Source organism: Macrosteles quadrilineatus, unplaced genomic scaffold (genome assembly GCF_028750875.1).
Source record: "Macrosteles quadrilineatus isolate MER2022 unplaced genomic scaffold, UCM_ALF_1.0 Scaffold_8__2_contigs__length_117827958, whole genome shotgun sequence".
NCBI classification, from domain to species: Eukaryota; Metazoa; Arthropoda; class Insecta; order Hemiptera; family Cicadellidae; genus Macrosteles; species Macrosteles quadrilineatus.
In genome coordinates, this window is record NW_026542601.1 from 89,762,245 (window position 1) to 89,784,296 (window position 22,052).

Genomic DNA, 22,052 nt, shown 5'->3' on the forward strand with positions numbered 1-22,052 from the left:
GACAATAAATCACCACTTTTCCGCCAAGTAAAACAATGTAATGTATGTAAGTTTGGCCACTTGGCGGCAGACTTTTGCTTGATCACTTTAAAAAATACCATAAAATTAGTTTCATTGAGCAAGTATCTCTCCCAATAGTACATTGCTAGATGAGAGCTTATTTTACAAAATTTGATCTTATTTGTGTCACATTTCATAAAATCATAATAGTGATGGTTTTATATTTACTGATTACCTCGAAATTATTATACTTAGTTGGACTAATTAATTAGAGAAGTTGATTTGTGAAATTATCCACCAACGTAACTTTAATGAAAAAAAAACAAGCAAAAGTCTGCCGCCAAGTTGCCAAACTTACATACATTACATTGTTTTACTTGGCGGAAAAGTGGTGATTTATTGTCTTTTTTGGGTTGCTGACTTGGCGGGGGAAGTATACCACTTAGTGGTTTTTTGTTAGATTTATTTCTACTTTGTGTAAGTGTCAAAAATAAGGGAGGGGGAAGTAGACATTGTGGCTAGGTATCGTAGTTAGCATCGTAGCAAATACTGTAGTAGCATTTTGGCTATCAATAGTAACTATGAATCGTAACATGAGCGTCGACTTTTAGTTCATCTACAATTTCTGTATAACCTAGGATACCCCCTACTTTGTACATATTCTCCCTTCATAATAGATTGAATGAAGAAAACCTACGCATGCCGACTGACTTTGTTGTGAATAAAATAAATGCTTCATTCTTTTAAAATCCGTTACTATAATGACCTCTTTTTACTACTTTACTGTCGTTTCCCACCCATTAAAAAAATTCAATTTGGCCGAAAACAGTGTAATTGGAAAGTCGCCACATGGTCAGAGATATACCTGCTTAGCCCCAACAAAAATCCATAGTACTCCACGAAAATTAGAACAGAAACTGTATGGATCATATAAACATAAACAAAATGACGTAACTGGCTATAATATAAAAACTGGTTGTGACATTTTTGACAGTTTCATTAAAATATTAATAAAACCCGTTTACTTTTGGGACAGTGACGTCATTTGTTTATAATCCATACCGTTACTCTCGTACTATTTTGAAACCATTTCCACCGATTCTTTGTTCTTTTTTCCGCAGTTCCCGTAAAGTCTAACTACTTCCGGCCATTGAAAGCCAGGTGGTATTTCAGTTTCAGCACGTCCCTGTTCTAAATAGGGAACGTTGCCGCCGCCCCTGCCCCAAAGGTTAAAGACGCCCCGCCCTGATCGATAAGCCGGTCTGGGGTAGGTTAGGCACATTGCCGTCACTACACTCGCTCGGGGCTCTGACGCTCATCGATCTCTTAAAATATAGTAATCTGATGGACATCCTGTCAGAATAGACTACTCCTAAACAATTGACACTAAACATGTCATCAATCGCTCCAATTAGACCTAAGTAATTTATGTAAACGATTATTTGAGCTCAACGCTCAACACGAATTCAAAGTGATTGGTATATTAAGATGATAGATTATTTTAACTAGAACAATTTATATGCCACTATAAAGAACAGCTGAGTTTCGAACCATCAAAAAACTACTGACATTGCGAGATCGAACCGGCGACATTATGTTGGATTAAAAATAGGAACATTTAGCAACCAAGGCATCCAATAAGCATGACCGGAAATTCGTTTAGCCACATACAAATATGTAAGTTTCACATAGAGAGAAACATCACCAATACGACCGGTCGCAAACTCATACTGTACACAGAATACATAGAACAGAATTAGTTTTGCAAAACTTTCCTGTTTCCTCTTTGCCCTCTTTCCTCCTTTTTTTCTTTACAGTCCTACAGTTATACTGCAAACATTTACTCGACGGTAAATACACAAGTAGCTACAATAGCAATCAATTGTTTAAGTCTCGGATCAAAATAAATACATAATATCAAAGTCGTCAAATCGTATCCTTAAGAGCGAGCTCTATTGGATTAGCCTATGTTTAAAACATCGCCATAGACGCTGGAAGGTACGAGAGCATCCGACGAACAATAAAACACTTGATGCACGCTTCTAACGTCGTACTTTGCCATAAGAAATTCTAGTTTTTACCGACGTTAATGGGAGTATTTTTGTCTCGGGCTCAGTCGCGTGTTGTCGAATCATTCCCACCAACGCGTCTGTTTTCTCTCCTTTCCATTTGTCATTTCTTCAGTGATGTTTTGTCACCCCATCACACTATGCTTCAAGGCTCGGCGTTCTTGTCATTTATGAGAAAACGCGTTTTACACAATACTTAGTTATAGAATATGCCTATTGCGGACTTTCACATTCAAGTGGACTATACATTATTTTAGAATCGATTCTACAATGATGAAGAAATATACAAAATTATAAGAAAACTAAACTGTTGATTTTTTTACTAGTCTACAGTTTATTTTTTATGCACTAGTGAGTAGTAATAATTTATTAAAGTCTTAATTCCAGTAGACCAAAGTGTTTGGATTTGCTGTGAGTCACACTATGGCAGATCAGAGGTCACAGATTTAAATTTTGAATAGAGTATGGTAGATGATAGGTGCACAATAAATCGAGAAACTACGACACACAATTAATTAACATCTATTTCAGGCATAGTACTGACATTTGAATAGTTTTCGGAAATTGATCCCCATACGTTCCTTTTGCATGAGGTAATGTAAGTTATCCCCGTTGTGCGCCCCTCCAACACTGATTTAAATCCACGAATCACAGTAGCTTTTTAACAACGAAAACAGCTTCACGTCTCCGTAGAATAGCCAAGAAAGAAAACTGTTTCTGCTTACCGAATATCCATTACAATTATAATTGTCGGTATTAGCAAGGGCACGTGTTCGATATAAATGTCGGTATACAAAATAATGTTGACGAGTTGCCGGGCTGCTGGCTCAGTCGATAGTGTAGGTGTGTGTGAGGTCGACCGGAATAGGAGCGATTCGTGAGTTTGCATCAAGGGACAATAACTAAAATGCATCAGAAGTAAGTTTTTATTCCTTTGTCTTTGGTACAAAAACAGTGTTTATTTTGTTCTTGTACTTTGTTGCACCGGCTCACCTCTTGCTTTGGTCAATACGATGCACGCAGAAACCCGATGCCCATCGTAGACGGCCAATGCAAGTTAAAAGAAAGAAAACAAAGAAACAATCGCGACACCCTGTTTATTGCTAATTGCTGGCAATAAATGAATGGACAGCCGCTTATGGCCATTATCCGACAGCCAGCAAGACGCGCTTCCAGATTAATACTGTAATAAGAAAAGAAATATTTTATTACAAGACTTAAAACCAAACAAAACTGGTGCTGAATTAACCAGAATTACCTGAGTAAAAGAAAAACACTCTTGTGGTAAATAAAGATAAAAAGTATACGCGTGTGACGTTTTCCGAGAAAGCAGAACTGCTGAACTGGTTAGGCCGGTGCAATAAGGTTTTGTCATCAAGTGCGAGTGACCAGTAACCATTCCAAGGTTAAGCTGTATAGACAGATACTGCTATTGTGTTATACAGTCGTTATAGTTCTGTCTCTGCCCAACAAAAACGACCTCACTACTGTGTCTTTGTTCCTCCTCTTTAGGCCCCGGGTACGATACGAGCGGTGAGCGGCGTGAGCGGCGCCGCTCTGACATTGGGTCTAATTTTCATTTAGTTGCGTGTAAGTTTGTTGAGGGTGGCCACGATCATCGACATATAAAACTAACTTTTTTTATATGTCGATGGCCACGATACGTCTGAGCGGCGAGCGGCGGTAAGCGGCACCGCTCATGGTTCCAAGTCAAAACCGATTTTCGCGAAAACGCCGCTCGCCGCTCAGGTGAGTCATGCTTCAGTTTGGCCTAAAATGACAGTTACAGCAGCAAACATGCGATACGGGTCGATACGTGAGGTGCAGTCCAGGGAATGTTGGTGGAATGACCAGCACGGAAGTTTTAAAACACTTCAGCACAGAAAACATATTACTTCAGTCACCAAAAACGTATGGGACAAAGTAAGGGTTAAGGTTTTCTAAAAACTAAGTTTTTCTTTAAAGGCAAACAAATTGTCAGATAGCAACAATAGTTTCGATACGTCTTGCAGGTAAGCATAGTTTGCCATTTTCGACTAAACTGACTCATAAAACTGGGGAAATTTGATGAGCGTTATAAAATTTGCCGCTTGTATCGTAGCCACCACAGCCGCTTACGTGCCGCTCAGGCTACCGCTCGCCGCTTGCCGCTCACCGCTCGCCGCTCGTATCGCACCCGAGGCCTTTAGGCTGTGGCTCCACTTGACGTAGATTGTCGCGCTGCAATACACCACACGCGACAGTCGGTGATTCCACTTAAAACGTACTACAATCTGCAGCGTCCTCGCATGCACCTGCACCGTGGCTCCACTAGCAGTTTAGTGTAGCACTAAGGTAGACGTAGCCCTGGATCATGCCACAAATTAACATTCGTAGTGTTGTTATCAGTGTACTTTTAGCAAGACGACGCCGATCACAACAAAGAAAATGGTGGATCCGTCCAATATTAAGCAACAGAAAGTCCGAAGAGATGTTAAACACACATTGCGTAGCAAACTAAAAAAGTATTCAGACAAGTTTTTTTTATCGAATGTCCCAAAATTCTGTTGATCGCTTAATAGAAGCACACACACGCTTAATAGAAACACGTTCGAAGAAGGATTCCAAACTGAGAGAAGGAATTGGAGTAGAGGAAAAGCTTTCTGTGACATTAAGGTAATTTTTACTGTACTGAATTTTAACTAATTAATTGTATACAGTGAAACCTCGCTTCAACAAGCCTCGGTGTGTGGAATTACTCTATTTTAATTTTTAATGGTCATTTTATCTTCATCTCTATTCTATTTGCATTTGAATTTTATAATAAAATTTAAACCTTTACACTTTTCAACCATTTTTGAGATATTTGAAATCTATTTGTGGCAACCTTCTTAAACTATGAGGGGCTACAATAATTATGGTCAATTTTGAAAACTTTGCACGTAGGGTAGCGGGGGTAGGGGGGTAGATCAAAATTTTCAAATGACAAGTATAGTCGAGTTTGGTATCATTTTACAGGTTTTGACAAAACATAAAAATCGACATAAAGAAAACCAAAATCGGCCCACTAATAACAAAATGGCGCCATAAAACGTTTAAAATCCAAATAACGATGAGTATGGTTGAAAATTAACTTGCACCCCCTTTAACTTGTTAACTATTTAATATATTTGAAATCGGTTTGCGGCAACATGTTTGGATATGACGGGCTACAATAATTATAGTCAATTTAAAAAAAATTCCCTTAGGGGTAGCGGGTTTAGGGGGTAGCCAGGGGGGTAGCTCAAAATTGTCAAATAGCAAGTATAGTCGAGTTTGGTATCATTTTACAGGTCTTGACAAAAAATAACAATTAACATAAAGAAAATAGAATTCGGACCATTAGAGTAACAAAATGGAAGCTAAAAACCATTAGGCGTAAGACAATGGTTATTAAAATCAATTTTGAGCTGCCATTTTGTTATTAACGGTCCGATTTCTATTTTCTTTATGTTAATTAGGTAATAGGGCAAAAGAGATGCCATTTCCGCCAAGTGTAGTCCGGTAAAACCGATGTCCGGTTAAAAGGTGTCCGGATAAGAGGGAGTCTACTGTATGACTCTTACGCCTTCAGTATTTCTACAACCAACCAATTGTTAAGAGTGACGTTCATGATTTGGATGGACATTGTTGACTTAAATACTCTAAACAAGCGGGTGAGGTATCTTCAAAACTGAAGAAAAAATTGAGATCAACTAAGAAACTATCTAAACTAACCTTACTATAAGAAACTATCTAAACTAACCTTACTAACCAAACTTGCTGATTATGAAAAAAATCTGGTAGGTAGTGAACAAGTCTGGTTTAGTTACTAGTTATTACGGTACTAACATTTCAAAGAAACAGGATGAACATATTGAAGCACAAGAGAACTCCTCAACCCCTAAAGAAACAAGAACTCGGAAAGAAAATAAAATCCTAAGGAAATAAGATTCGTAAACTTGAAAAAATGTAGGCCTAAATAGTTTTGTTGGAAATTTTGATAACATGCAACAAAATTCCAAGGTGGGGAGGATGTTGTAAACTGAGTTATTTTATATAATAGGCATGCATTCAAGATCAATTTCCATTAGAACTCAAGAACTCATAGTTTGTTTATCTTTGTTTGGTTATTTAACATAACTTAATATGCCTATGTTATTATTTAAAATTTATTTATGCAATGAAAGAAACCAGTTGAAGTTGAATCAATAAAAGTTAAACAACTACACATTAATTTTGTTAAATAGAAAGAGGAATGTTTAGTAGGCCTTCAGTATATATTAATGATGTATCAGAATTAAATCATTTTTGTTAATATATTCTGTATAATGTGTGGGCACTCTGCAGCATGTGAGAGAGTCCTCCTGCTCCAGAAGATTGTTTTGAGGATTATATGACAGGAGCTGAGTGAGCTGAGTATAGGCAACACTGCAAACCTTTATTAAGCCTAGTCCACACATGGAGACTGAGTCGGCCGACTGCCTGCCGACTGTGCGCGGACAGTCGGCAGACAGTCTGTCAACACAGTTTCAGATACAAGTTTCCGATATGTTTTGCGTCCACACTAGCCAGCCAGTGTTTCCATTTTTGTTGGTATGGTGACCGAGGAGGACGTAATTATATCCTGTGCGGGCTTCATTTTTCTGAGCCATGGTCCTAATGAATCTAGGAAGAGACTATGATGGACTCAACATTTTCTCGAGCAAGGTTCGTACTATGGTCGCAATCTTCTATCAGACCTTCAGATTAGGTGGAGGATTTAGGAACTTCACGAGGTTGACTTCTAAGGATTTTAAAATTTTGCTGGGCTTTAAGATTTTAAACTTGAAGAGATGAACAATTCAATAAAATGTCATATACCGTATTGATATAAATAATTGAAAACTAATTCCAAAACTTTCAAGAAACTCAATCCAGCCATTTTATTACTGCCCAAAAATCGTAATATTACCGCTTTGCAGTCCCGGTCCAACTAAATGGTCTGAATGTTGAACACCTTCGGCTTGTATCCAGTCTCATGTCTCCAGACACGTCAACACATGCAGACTTGAGACAAAAGTTTTATCTCTTGTCTCCGTGTTTCCCATTCGAACGGGAAACAGAAAACACTGTATTTTGTCTCCAGAAACACCGAAATTTGCCTGCCGACAGTCGGCTGACATACTGGAGACAAAATAGCAACATTCTGGAGACAGTCGGCAGACAATGTTTCCGCAGACAAATCGCCATGTGTGGACGAGGCTTTAAAGAGCTTGGTATCCTGAAAGTCTAAGGGAACTACATATTGAGCTCCTCTACGTAAAAGAGAATTTAGCTGTGCTGATTTTAAAATAAGAGGGCAGCTTCACGGTCACAATTTAAGAAACAACAACCTGATCTCTATTCCCAGATGCCGTACTTCTAAAGTGAAGGACAGTTTCCCACTACTGGCTTGTAAGATGTTTAATAGACTGCCTGAGAACATTAAGAACCTGGAACCCAAACTGTTCAAAAAGAAGCTTTAAGTCGTGGTGTTGCCAACAGAGCTTTTTAAGTGACCCAAGAATGTCCGTTTGAGTGAGACAGCAGTAAATTACATGCCGAGTGCATATTATTCCTTGTGAATTTTTCACGTTGATATAGTAAATCCAACATTCTTGAAGTGTGGAATTGTGTAAAATTGGCGTACGGTAACTTACATTGAGGTTTTGGAGGAACTGTTGTTAGAGTCGGTTTTATTAAATTCCAGTCAATATTTGGGACTGGAATTGCTTTTCCCCCAATTATTATCCTCCAAAACTTCATTTTAACTTATACTCTTTTTACACAATTTCACACTTCAGAAAGTGTTTTTAAGCTGGGGTCTGGGTCCTAAATTTTTACCTCCGGGGATTGAAACAGCGTTAAGCTACCTACAATTATCGCGACTCCAAGTAGGCCTAATGCTATCACTGTTTTCCTCCAAAACATTGAAATAGGTACAATTATAGAATAACGATTTTCAAATACTATGTTACTAACCTGCAATAACAGTATCCGAGAGGTCATATTTTCCACCAGTCCTTGGGAATTCCTTAAGTTTTCTTCCACTTAGTTTTAGCTCTCCTCCTAAATGAGCTTCTTCTAGTATTTTTTCTAAAGAGCGAGTCAACTGGTTCGATAAATGAGGGCTCATACTTGAGGCAACCTTCGCCATAAACCATTTCTCATTTTATTTTGTTATTAATAAGATCCAAAATAGGATGATCTAGGATCTAGTTTGTACCGACAGAGACACATACCATGCTTACGAGATTGACTCTTATTTGAATTAAAAATACTTTACTACTGATACGTCCAAAAGAAATCTAGGCTACAGTTATTTTAGGCTACGTTGAAAACAAATTGCTATTGTTTTGTTACAGATGACTCATTTCATAACTCGCCATATGAATTTGATAGCGCTCACTGAACATACACTGACACTATAAACTCACACTTTCTACTTTTATTCCAAGGAGTGACTCACTTACTAAACTCTCGTCTCGCTCATTGCACTGACTGACTGACGACAAACGAAACAACGAACGAAACGACAAAACAGAACAGAAACAGACTTCTTCTTGTTCTTACAAAGACACAGCCACAGCGCAAGCGGCAAGCGCATAGCACTAGCACCATAGATTATGTCTATACCCCTTTTATCTATGCTAGCACTGAAACAGGGGCCCTATTTTTGAAATGGTTGACTGTTGAGTTGAGTGTCGAGTCATTCTATTTCCAATCGTTTCGTATTTTTGAAACGGTTGACGGTGGACTTATACAACCAAAACTACTCAACACCTATCGAGCTGTTGAGTGGAGGTTGACTGCACTTTCTTCTTCCTCTCTTTCGGCAAAAAACTACTCTTTTTGAGACGACGCCATATTGTTTTGTTATTGCTTTAATTTACTAATTGCGATTTAGAGGTTATGTATTTGTTGTCAATGTATTAGCACCCAATTATGCGGGGTCTGACCACTGAGCTAAAATTATAACTGGAGGTAGCACTGCCATGGCAGAAGTCTGTCAAAAGCGAGTCGCTGATTTTGTTAGGTTGGTATAGCAGTAAGTTTTCTTACCATAGCAATAACATGGCTTCTTATAACTAGGTTGGTATAGCAGTGAGTATTTTTGTCATACTTGAATACTTTTAATACTTTAATAATTTTCTTTGAAATGGTGACCATACAAAGTAGGTATTTTAAGCCAAGTATAATAATAGTTATAGCAATAATATGGCTTCTTATGGACACCCACCTCACGCAAACATGGCGGCTGGCGACACGCATCTTTGACATTCAGTGCTACCTCCAGTTAGAATTATAGCTCAGTGGGCAACCATAGACTAACCAACACAAGTAGACTTCTCATCCCATTGTAAATTTTGAAGCACGTTTTTCGTGTCTAGTTCATGTAAGAGACACAAAGGCGCTAGTGTCGATGAAACTTTGTTTCCGTTATTTTAGGGTTTATTTCTTGATTTTTGCTTTACTGTTTGGTTATATAACTAGGGGACAAGTTATTGTTTATGATTAGATCGTATTATTTGGTTAAACGAGGTTTAAAATGGCTGTAATAACGGGAAACAAATTGTAAACAAAACACGACCTCTACAGAAAACCGTACAGAACTAACAATAAAATTGTCTTCAGCTGTTCCATAAGGATGGGAAATCTACTAAGGGAGTATGTTTTATCTATGGTCTGACTTAGGGGAGGTACGAATGAGGCATTTAGTTCAAAATTCCTCCGTGAACAGCGCTGTAGAAGAGAGCACTTTGGCAATGAAGGTTTACTAATCGCAAAAATAGTTCTGTTCATAAAATAAAATTATAAATGTCTCAAATTCAATTTTATTATTTTTTTAATATAAAATTAAACTATCATAACCTAACCGAACTAACCAAACTTGCTGATAAAGAAATATTATAACAAAAGTTTAGTAATCGGAAAAATAATTCTGTTTATTAAATAAAACTAGAATTTGCTCAATTAAAATTTTATGGTGACTAATAATAAAATTAAACTGTAATAACCGAACAAACCAACCAAACTTGCTGATAATAAAAAAATCTTGGACAAAAAGTTAAGGCTACCAACAGGATTCGAACCCGGGACCTACAGTATATCAGCACGGCACGCTAACCATTAGACCACCAAGGCCGATGGCTACCGACCGTTTTGTTACGGTAATGGCGTTCCCTCAGCTAATAAGAAGCCCACAGCTGTCATCGTAGCCTCTTCTATACCTCCCCTGAGTAAATACCAATTATGCGATTGTTTTCTGTAGAATAATCGCATTTTAATTTTATTTACTGTGTCAATACTAGACTATTTAATCAAAGGTTTTATTCTTGTTGGAATGTTTGAAATAGACTAGGCATACTAATTGAACTTATTATAAGATAATTATTGTTATTAGACCTATGATTTAAGGTATTAAAGATCGTGGTAGAGAGAAACAATATCATAGTTTGTTTCAATACCATTCGCCTAATAAAGGGATCAAATTAATTTAAGTTACGATATGCTTTCAGTGCAATGGCAAATAGCCGCTTTAACCTAAATAAAAAACAATTAAAAATAACATAAAACAAACCGATGAAGAAAACTAAAATAAGGTGATGTGTTCCGAAATAGAGACGAAGAAAGCAAATAATAATGTATTTAGGATGAGTGTAGGACCTAAAGTAAAGTGCAGCCTATGCCTAAACTTATAATTAGCTACACCCTAAAACAAACATCCATAGTAAATTTTATTTTTTATACTTAAGTTTATTACTTTATTTAGTTTACTTTAGTTAATTACTTAAGTTAAGGTACTTTGCAATCACTAAGATTAAGATTAAGCAAGACATAACCTCAATCTCAATCTCTCAAGAACGGAGTTGACAGTTTACCTCAGTGTCTCGAAATATGGCAGATTGAGATTAGCTGCCAGATTTTAGAGTAAGAAGAGGTTAAATCGAAGTCCGCAAGAACTCTGCATTGTGATTGGTTCAAAATGACGTCATCTAAATTTTTGACGGTCGTATGCTCTACATTTCCACCACGAGTCTCTCAACTAGTGATTCCCAACTCGCTTCCCAACTGTTGGGTTTCAAAAATACCAAATCATGTTGTTGGTTGAGTTGAGTGCTGAAGATTGACTCAACTGTCAACCATTTCAAAAATAGGGCCCCTGATACGGAACCATTCGCACGTCAAAATGACGTCATAAAGTATAAAGTCACAATCCGTTCCCGTTCCAGTATTGCAAAATAATACAAAGGGAACAGTTACTTCTAGAAGCCATTTCGAATTACTTACTTAGTCACATTAATTTCGGTGAAGATGGAGGTTCCTTTATACATTTTTGTTACTTTGAAGCGTTTAAGAATTAAAAAAAAAAAATAAAAGACGAGCATATTCAGTTGTGGCGCATCCATAACATCTTACCAGGGGCCCTATTTTTGAAATGGTTGACTGTTGAGTTGATTGTCGAGTCATTCTATTTCCAATCGTTTCGTATTTTTGAAACGGTTGACGGTGGACTTATACAACCAAAACTACTCAACACCTATCGAGCTGTTGAGTGGAGGTTGACTGCACTTTCTTCTTCCTCTCTTTCGGCAAAAAATTTCTCTTTTTGAGACGACGCCATATTGTTTTGTTATTGCTTTAATTTACTAATTGCGATTTAGAGGTTATGTATTTGTTGTCAATGTATTAGCACCCAATTATGCGATTGTTTTCTGTGGAATAACCGCATTTTAATTTTATTTACTGTGTCAATACTAGACTATTTAATCAAGGGTTTTATTCTTGTTGGAATGTTTGAAATAGACTAGGCATACTAATTGAACTTATTATAAGATAATTATTGTTATTAGACCTATGATTTAAGGTATTAAAGATTGTGGTAGAGAGAAACAATATCACAGTTTGTTTCAATACCATTCGCCTAATAAAGGGATCAAATTAATTTAAGTTACGATATGCTTTCAGTGCAATGGCAAATAGCCGCTTTAACCTAAATAAAAAACAATTAAAAATAACATAAAACAAACCGATGAAGGAAACTAAAATAAGGTGATGTGTTCCGAAATAGAGACGAAGAAAGCAAATAATAATGTATTTAGGATGAGTGTAGGACCTAAAGTAAAGTGCAGCCTATGCTTAAACTTATAATTAACTACACCCTAAAACAAACATCCATAGTAAATTTTATTTTTTATACTTACAGGGTGTCCACAGAAATTTTGTCTTTAATTTCCCTGACTTTCCATGACTATCCATGACCATTAACCATTGATTTCCATGACTCACGAACTTAACTCAAAAATTATAATATAAGTATACACACGAATAATACTGCCTAGACAAGTTATTTCACAGAAAATATTGAAATATGTAATAACAGATAACAATGGAGTACAATAGGTACAACAATGAACTAATACAAACTCAAAACCCATAAACTAAGACAACTGTATAAATTGAAATTGGCGTACATTTGTGAAAAATTCGGAAAATGCTACAATAGTTGGGGTTACGACCCACTAGAGCATTGAAAGGTCCCCTGGAATCCATCCATCATTGGGGATTTCCATGACTTTCCATGACTTTTGCCTATTTCCATGACTTTCAATGACCAGAATTTTTTTTCCATGACTTTCCATGACTATCCCTGACTTTCCAGAATGTGGACACCATGTACTTAAGTTTATTACTTTATTTAGTTTACTTTAGTTAATTACTTAAGTTAAGGTACTTTGCAATCACTAAGATTAAGCAAGACATAACCTCAATCTCAATCTCTCAAGAACGGAGTTGACAGTTTACCTCAGTGTCTCGAAATATGGCAGATTGAGATTAGCTGCCAGATTTTAGAGTAAGAAGAGGTTAAATCGAAGTCAGCAAGAACTCTGCATTGTGATTGGTTCAAAATGACGTCATCTGAATTTTTGACGGTCGTATGCTCTACATTTCCACCACGAGTCTCTCAACTAGTGATTCCCAACTCGCTTCCCAACTGTTGGGTTTCAAAAATACCAAATCATGTTGTTGGTTGAGTTGAGTGCTGACGATTGACTCAACTGTCAACCATTTCAAAAATAGGGCCCCAGGTTAGTCTATGATCTTACCAACTCCTAGCTTTAATCTTCTTCATGTTATAAGAGGACATGAAAGATGGGTTGAATACGATGGAACTACATTATTTTGTCTTATTTAAAATTAAGTTTGCTGCGTTGTATATTTTCCTGTGTTATTCCAATTGTGCGTTACAAGATCTATATAGGTCTCGTCCACTATGATTAGACTTCATAATCATAAACCACAACCTGTATATCACAGCGTTACTTTACATGGGGGGTTTAGGCTTGCGTTATGCAGCGTCACAGGGTTGAAAGAAGGGTTTAAAAATGACGAAAATGCGTTACGTAATATGAGGACGGCACCTTACCTCTAGTTTTATAGTAATTTCTCGCTATGGATGTCCCGTTGTTATTATTATCGTTTTTCCTTATTTTACTGTTCTGCTAGTTACATTGTATATTTGTATGTGATTCCTTGTAATTTCTTGTATGTAGTATTGACAATATTTCCCAGTTGGTGGTCAAATGAATAATTACATTAATTATTTTTGTGCTTTGGAGGAAATTCAGCATAAAAAGATATCGGGTCGGAGTTCATAAAGTATACAGTTTCTAGTGAGAATAGCCATTAATTAAATATACTTATGCTGTTAGGCTTTATCTATGGAATAGGCCTAACTATGACAGTACAAGCATAGATAAAACATACTCCCTTAGTAGATTTCTCATCCTAATGGAACAGCTGAAGACAATTTTATTGTTAGTTCATGTACGGTTTATGCAGAGGTCGTGTTTTGTTTACAATTTGTTTCCCGTTAATACAGTCATTTAAAACCTCGTTTAACCAAATAATACGATCTAATCATAAACAATAAATTGTCCCCTAATTATTTAACCAAACAGTAAAGCACAAATCAAGAAATTAACCCTAAAATAATAGAAGCAAAATTTCGTTGACACTAGCGCCAAGTGTGGCGTACACTGAACTAGACATGAAAAACGAGCTTCAAAATTTACAATGGGATGAGAAGTCTACTTGTGTTGGTTAGTCTATGGTACAAGCTCGCTTTCCAAGTAAATTAATAATAATATGGACTGTAATTTCCAGGTTCCTTCGTTTCAGCGCTATTGCTGAAACCATTGGAACGACTTTTCAGTGATGTCATTCAAAAACATGCTTTGTAGCTAACCCTTCATAATCTTTCAACCTTACAGTATGTTGATGACAAGCATTATACTTGTTCTTGTTCTTCATTGATATTTTGTTTGAGGCGATTTTGGTTGGAGGTTGGAGTTTACATATTTAACCTAAATTTTTTCAAGCCAGGATAACTGTGTGGTAGTCGTATTTTATTTATTTAAACTATAAGAACGTATAAGAAATTGAAAAGTTAATATTTATTTACTACTTTATCTGTAGGTACTTCTTTACTTAATTTCAGATCTATTTTTATAATACAAGTTTCCAAGATGCATGATATTGTTCCTACAAAAGTTGTTGTTCATCCTTTGGTGTTATTGAGTGTAGTAGATCATTTCAACAGAATGGGGAAGATCGGAAACCAAAAAAGAGTTGTTGGAGTACTTCTAGGGTCTTGGCGCCCAAAGGGTGTACTTGATGTATCAAACAGCTTTGCTGGTAAGTTTTTTATTAAACGCATTAAGCTTAGCCTAGGCCTACCTATGATCTACCCTAATCGGTCCCTATGCCTGGTTGACTTAGGCTATAATGTGTATGCCTACACTAGTTATAGGACTATTATTTACATTTAAGCTAAGATAGTGAAGCCAGTAATGGTTAGGGCCCATTGGTCCTGTTTGTAGTACGGTAACGGCTGCACTTTACTTGACGTCCTACACTCATTCGATTGGTTTTTTCGATTCTATATTTTCATTCGATTCTTTCATTCGATATATCGTTTGGTTAGTTAGGTTAGGTTAACCTTACCTAACTAACCAAACGATATATCGAATGAAGCAATCGATTAACCCTTTGAGTGCCAACGTCCGGGGAACCGGACGTTTTTAAAACGAGCCAAAAGTGCTGACGTCCGGCCGACCGGACATTTTTAGAACGAGCCAAAAGTGCCAACGTCCGGCTGACCGGACGTTTCGTAATGATCGAACAGTTGTCATAACAACCGAATGGATACTCGGATTCTTTTAACCCATATATTAACATTGAGTCGAAAGTTACTAGATGCGATACATCGATTTTCGTTGGTCGAAATATCGAAAATTCGATTTTTACAAAATTTTAACCTAAAAATCGCCAGATTGCGCTCGGCATTTTTAGCGCGACCTTCGGGAAAAATCATCGGCATTTTTTGAGCGTTACTTTTATTTCTCGCCTGGCACTCTAAGGGTTAATCGATATATCGATCGATATTTTCATTTGAATGAGTGTAGGACGTCAAGTAAAGTGCAGCCACGGTAACTAGTTTAGCCTAATCGCTTTTGCTACATACATGAGTTTGCCGCAATCGCGGAAAAAGATTACGATGTTTCCGTCATTGCGGGAGACAAAATCGATGTCTACAAGACCGAAGATCATTCATGATTTTGCCCATGAAGGGAAAACATTGCGTTGTTCTGTGACCGCAAAAGACGAAGATGATGTCTTTAAGACCGAAGAAGATATTCATGATGTTGCCCCGATTAAGTAAATGGATGAAGAGTTTCAATGACCGGGGGAGGCGATTAAAAAATGTCCACGAGAGTTTTTGGATTTTGCCACGATCACAGCTTTTGCAAAGATAAACGAATAAAACATAAGTGGTGATGTTCCGGTTGGTGAGGGGGGGGGGCACTCAATGTAGCCTACTTAAACGCAACTGACACCATGGACCCATCTATGAAATTTTCACAGTCAGAATACACCTAGGCTATCAACATGTGTAGGCTCTTGGCTAATTGCTTACATCGTTATAAGTTAGGTGATTTCATAATCAAACAAATATCCACCTAACTTAAATTGATCCTTCTTGCTGGCAGGTGACAGTTCCACAGAGAACCTGCGATACATTATAGGATGAAAAACTTAGTAAATCGATAACTATCCGATTCATTATATCATTCCTATTTTTCTTCACTATGTAGGCCTAAACATCAAATTGGGTTTTAAATGATTTGTTTACAATTTTATAATTGATATTTAAGTTAATCAATAAAAATGAACTACAACTAAAACCACAAACTATGATAAATTAAATAGTCAAAGCCTATTATTCTGCTTTTCATGGGAGAAAATCAACACAGAATAGAATCATTTTAAACTGTTTTTTCCCTCCATTTTTAATCGTATTTACTTAGGATACAATTAATCAAGGATAAAATAACACAAAAAAGAATCTTTAATGTTTTTGTTAATGTTTTTATTATTTATCATAGTAGGCCTATGGTTTAAAATATTCGATGCAATATTAATATTGAATTGGATATATCCTACTAGGCCTAATATTAAAGTGAGAAAGTTTGGATATATGTATAAGTTTGGATGGATGTTTGTGACAAGTAACCGCGAAAAATACTGGTCGGATTGGGCTGAAATTTGGTGTGATGATAGCTCACATTCCTGCATTCTTTTTCTTAAAAATCCTTTCGGGTTCCGCCCCAGTGGCTCTGGAGTTTCCCATGTTAACCTTAAGAGTATTCATATTAAAAAAGAATCAAAGAATTTTTCAGCTGTTTCAACTACACAAGTAGGTTCTATGATATTAAATACTGTTACCTACATTAAAAAGTTATAGGTAAGGTTAAAAATAATAAAATAGGAAATGGGGAAAACATAGCAAAAACCTGTCCAAACAGAAGAACCATGACGATTCCCCGATCTACGGATTGTGGGGAAGACATCGAAGATAGAAGGTAAAAAGGAATAGGGTGCAGCACTATTATTTATTTTAGCATTTACGTTATGACAACATCTAATTTGAACAAACCGTGTCCTCTCCCATTGCAAATGGAAAGCTTGAGTATAACTGCAATAAGCATTCTATACTTATACACCAACCCCTTATGAAGGACGGGTACTCTGCTAGTATAGACAGTATAGATATCGTAACTCATCCAATAATATATCTAAATACTACAATATGTCTCACTCCCACGCACAGGTTATCCCAGTGGGATTAATTTTTTGTTTATTTTTAGCTATACATCTTAAAACTGATTTCTATTGTACCGAACATTTTGTATTATGTATACATTGTTTATTTTCCACTAAATTAAAGATTTCTTGATTTGATTTGATCACAGGTTCTCTGCGGAACTGTACCCGACTCAAGTCCCAAACCTCTCTTGACTGATTGTCACCTTATTTTAATCAGTTTAGCTTAATTCTATGGTAATTATTGTATCATTTAAGCTTATTCACAGCAGTTGTAAAATCAAGTTAATAGTAGGCTTACTACAATCAGTGGAAAAGTGTTTAGCCTACATGATATGGATCAATTGCCAAAAGAAGATTATAAACTAAAACTTGTGTTCTATTTTGCAGTTCCATTTGATGAAGATGAAAAAGACAAAAGCGTTTGGTTTTTGGATCATGATTATTTGGAGAACATGTATGGAATGTTTAAGAAAGTCAATGGTAAGTTTACTTGTTCTTAGGTTGATATGCCTGATACATGAATGAGATTTTTTTTTATAAAAAGAAGGAGGAAGTACCTTCAAATTCAAGCAGCCTTTCTTCTTAATGAGACTATGTTGTTATCTCGTAACCATCATCAACCCATAAGGCTAATGTTACACATTAAAAATTGTAAGTCGGTCTTAAAGTATACAGGCATTTATCGAATTGAAATTTGTTTGTTTTATAACATGAAAAATGTTTGTAGAAATTACCGTGGAAAGTTTTGATTCAGTATGTTCAGCCGTTATTGAGTTAATTGATTACATAGTTTGCATAAGGTACGATCTCAAAGAGCTTCGCTCAACTAGGTATGCGGCCTCATGTCTGCCAATTGAGCGGAGTGAGCATCAATATAAACAAATAACCTTATTTAAAAATACATTTTTTTATAAAAAAATATCATAGATTACAACATAAAAACATGAGTAAATGTTATTGATCAATAAACCTCATTTTAACCCATCGTTATAAGCAATTTTCTTAAATTAAATGGTTTATATTACAGTACCTGACTGCCAGTGATCCTATTGTCGTCACTGACGGACAGGTAATATAAACCATTTAATTCAATAAGTGATCCTGGGCCACTAAGCATAACAGGGCCGCATTAAGGGTCGGTGGAGCCCTGGGCAAACCCAAGAGCAGCGCCCCCTTTTTTCCTAGTGCTGGCAGGTGGTGCCAATATCACCCAGCGGGCGCCCACAAACCACCGGCGCCCCTGGGTATATGCCCATTCTGCCCGTCTATAAAAGCGGGCCTGAAGCATAATGAAATTTTCTTAAGTCTTGTCATCTCTTTTTTCTTTACTTACTATTTGCTTCTCTTATTTATGCTTTTGACTCTTTCTATAGGCCTAGAAAATGGCTCAAAAAGCAAGCCCTCAATTGCTCTAACTCTTGGCAATGCTACGTAGGTAAAAATAAAATTCTGACTTTCCTAAGTCCACCACAGCCTGAACTACAGTACATTCTTGACTGCAATGTAGGTACCGAAATTGATAGACAAGATTTATTGGATATTGCCTTTGAGAACATTTTACACCATACTGACAGTCATTATTTAGAGATTTGCTGTAGGCCTTAACATGGTAAATGTATCAGCAAATCTATAGCTGTAATTTACTTAACTGTGTGTGTGTGGTAGCTAATGGTGTCTAATCAATAATCATGCTTCAATGTTGCTCTGCAGCCAGAGAGAAAGTGGTTGGTTGGTACCACACCGGCCCCAAGCTGCACCAGAGCGATGTGGCTATAAATGAGCTGATTCGCAGATACTGTCCCAACTCCGTGTTGGTCATTATCGACGCCAAGCCCAAGGACCTGGGGCTGCCCACCGAGGCTTATAGGGCTGTCGAGGAGGTTCATGACGTAAGTCTACACATATCTTACTGTTACCCTCGTGTTTCCCCCCTGTAGTAATGAATTTGTGTGTCAATTAAATACATCTTGTATTTTAGTTTATCACTCTTTTGAATGGGGACACTATTTATGGAGGTAAATTGAACCCAAATAGACCCACAGGCTAAATGGAATAAACGGAGTGTAAGGTAAGTGGGATGCTTTGTGTAGGTTTGTTACACCCAAAGACTGGCTCTGTTACTTCAGCCAGGATCATTTTATAACCCCACCGATTATAGCAAGTCATCAAATACTGCTGAGAACTGAATGGATCAAAAGAGTGACCTTCAGATTGTTAGGCAAGCAGGTAACCACTCAGCCACTCAGAATTTTTACTGATTGATCATAGGCTACCTTAATAATTATTAGGTTTTTTTTTTAAAATAAGTATACTTCAAATCAAAATAAGGATTACTTTGACAACCCTGATTTCGTTTTCTGGTTAATACTCAATGATACTGTGATAGTAGTAATAATCAATGCTGTCCACACAACGCTCAGTGTGCGAATGTCTTGCAGGATGGCTCCCCAACGTCAAAGACGTTCGAGCACGTCCCTAGTGAGATTGGAGCGGAGGAAGCTGAAGAGGTGGGGGTGGAACATCTGTTGAGAGACATCAAGGACACGACTGTTGGAACTCTCTCTCAGCGACTCACCAATCAGCTGTTGGGGCTGAAGGGGTTACATGTACAACTGCAGGATATGAGGGACTACTTGGTGCAGGTACTTGCATGGCCCCCACATTAGATTGTGGGCCCTGTAACCAGAATAGAGCTCGGGCCCTCATTCACTTCATTCGCGTAGTATGCTATAATAGCAATTTTTCAACAATTAAAATTTTGTTTAAATCTAAGTAAGGAATAATTATGGAGACTATGAAATCAATGGAAAAAATAAAAACCCCGTATTTGCTAAATTATTGCAAAGGTAAATTAAAGTTAATCATCCACTTTTATTTTAAGCTACTGAAAGTAAATTTCTATTTTGTGTTTGATTTCTTGTACCGACCAGGAATAAAATTCAAGTTATAAAAATAATAAGATTATAACTACCTTGGGAGCTAAACAATTAAAATTGATTTTTGGTGTGTTTATTAGCCTTAGACTCTATCTAGTGTATTTTATGTTGCTCGAAATCAAGCAATTGCAAAGTATTACAGGAATTATTTAATAACAAAAAAATTCATAATTTCCGATAAGTTTAAAAGAGTCAACTCTAAGATTATGCAACTAAAGGAAATACTCACAATGTGCATAACAGATCAATATAATCAACATTTGTTTTGTATCATTTTTCAAAAACTGATATTGGTTTTAGCGTTTTGTACAGATGTTTCCCACTCATAGCCGCATTAGGTTGTCCATGTTTACCTTCGTCATTGATAATGTAGCCTTCATGGTACTACCACAGATTACAAAAAAACTTACTTCGATGGTCTATATAATCATAGCTTTCAAAGTCAAGAGAATTTCGTTAATTCAAAACTGAACCGAAAATCTAGCATTAATTTTATTTTTAACTTTGATGTAATAACTATTATGTAGGCTAAACTTTTTGGAATTTTAAATCCGCTTTAAATTATTCTTAAAAAATTAAATACAACTGTGACCAGAGTTGCACCAGCCCCACAAGTTGGGCCACGGGTACTTGATCCCTAGGAGCATCAGCCACATGTATGTGGGCCATTTGCGATCCGACTCCGTTAAACTAGTTTTGTTTGTTAAACTGCAGCATCCTGTCTATGTGTCATTTTATGCACAACAGATTTATACAATTGTCCATTACGATTACGGTTGTCTTACTACTTGCGACAACGTTCAAACAGAACAAATAGAACACTGTCAATGAATGGACACGGCTGTAGGCTTTTGGCAATAATTATTCCATAGTTCCCAATCTCATATGAAATTCATGAAGAATCCACAGTCTTTTTCCAGGTTATAAAAATGTTGTACAATTTCACTAATTCCAGGTTTTCCAGTCAGCTGTACACCTGTTAAATGAAATTTTTGTTCTGGTTTTGTGGTTAGGAGATATATAAATTTTAAAATTGTTATTGTGGATCTCTCTAACTTAACATTGAAAGATTTACTCATGTGAATCATTTTCCAGGTAGTAGACGGAAAGTTACCCATCAACCACCAGATCGTCTATCAGCTGCAGGACATCTTCAACCAGCTGCCAGATATTGGTCACGGTAACTTTGTCGACTCTCTGTATGTCAAAACCAACGACCAAATGTTGGTCGTCTACCTCGCTGCCCTCATCAGGTCCATCATAGCTCTGCACAACCTCATCAACAACAAACTCAGCAACAGAGACGCTGAGAAGAAAGAGGGCAAGAAAGAGGAGAAACCTGCCATCAAAGAAGAGGAGGTCAAGAAGGAGGTGAAGGCGAAATAATCTCATACTTAAATTTTACTATATATGTTTCTGTACAATAAATTATTTTCATTTATTCATAATTTAGTCAACATTATTTACACTTCCTTGAGATATACCATGTCTTAGTTGCATGGTATCTTTGACTTTTAAAGTTAAAAGTAGACAACCTATCTAGGCGTATATGGAAGAGCTGAAGCCTTTATTTTATTTTGAGAGGAACTTAGTTGAACGAGGTTACTCCCAAAGCTTGTTGCAGCTTAAAATTCTGTTTTAGCGAATTTCCCAATTCCACTACGCTCTTTGCCATCCTTAAGTTGACCACGTGATGGAATGTCTAGTCAAGTCCATCCATCCATAGTCAAAGATGGTATTCAAAGTTATATTTCAAATTTAACTCGGCCAAGTAGCTGGTTGGATGTTTGTAGCTTAATGTTTGATTTCGTCCTAGTCTAGAACTTTCAATTTGCTTTAGAAGCCCATATTAGGATGA

The 22,052-nt window shown here is 36.7% G+C and overlaps 2 protein-coding genes across 2 annotated transcripts in view; one reads left to right on the top strand and one right to left on the bottom strand.

Annotated features, from left to right (window-relative positions):
- LOC128999700 (leucine-rich repeat and calponin homology domain-containing protein) overlaps positions 1–8,564 on the bottom strand; it is a 49,223-nt gene extending 40,659 nt beyond the window's left edge. Inside the window, exon 1 of the mRNA XM_054426335.1 lies at positions 8,070–8,564. Within this exon, the coding sequence (XP_054282310.1) occupies positions 8,070–8,244 (175 nt within the window). The 5' untranslated portion in view covers positions 8,245–8,564. The remainder of the gene's footprint in view (positions 1–8,069) is intronic.
- Positions 8,565–14,415: 5,851 nt separating this feature from the next.
- LOC129000893 (26S proteasome non-ATPase regulatory subunit 7) lies at positions 14,416–21,642 on the top strand. The gene is made up of 5 exons (XM_054427968.1): positions 14,416–14,786; positions 17,646–17,738; positions 18,969–19,147; positions 19,697–19,900; positions 21,290–21,642. Exons 1-5 carry the CDS (start codon positions 14,618–14,620, stop codon positions 21,578–21,580), a joined length of 936 nt encoding a protein of 311 aa, XP_054283943.1. The 5' UTR covers positions 14,416–14,617; the 3' UTR covers positions 21,581–21,642.
- Positions 21,643–22,052: the final 410 nt, after the last annotated feature.

Bases quoted from the DNA above. Each gene is read 5' to 3' on its own strand.
- LOC129000893 (XM_054427968.1), top strand. From the start codon at position 14,618: ATGCATGATATTGTTCCTACAAAAGTTGTTGTTCATCCTTTGGTGTTA. The intron at 14,787-17,645 runs GTAAGTTTTTTA...TCTATTTTGCAG, and splicing joins TGTATCAAACAGCTTTGCTG to TTCCATTTGATGAAGATGAA. The intron at 19,901-21,289 runs GTACTTGCATGG...ATCATTTTCCAG, and splicing joins TGAGGGACTACTTGGTGCAG to GTAGTAGACGGAAAGTTACC.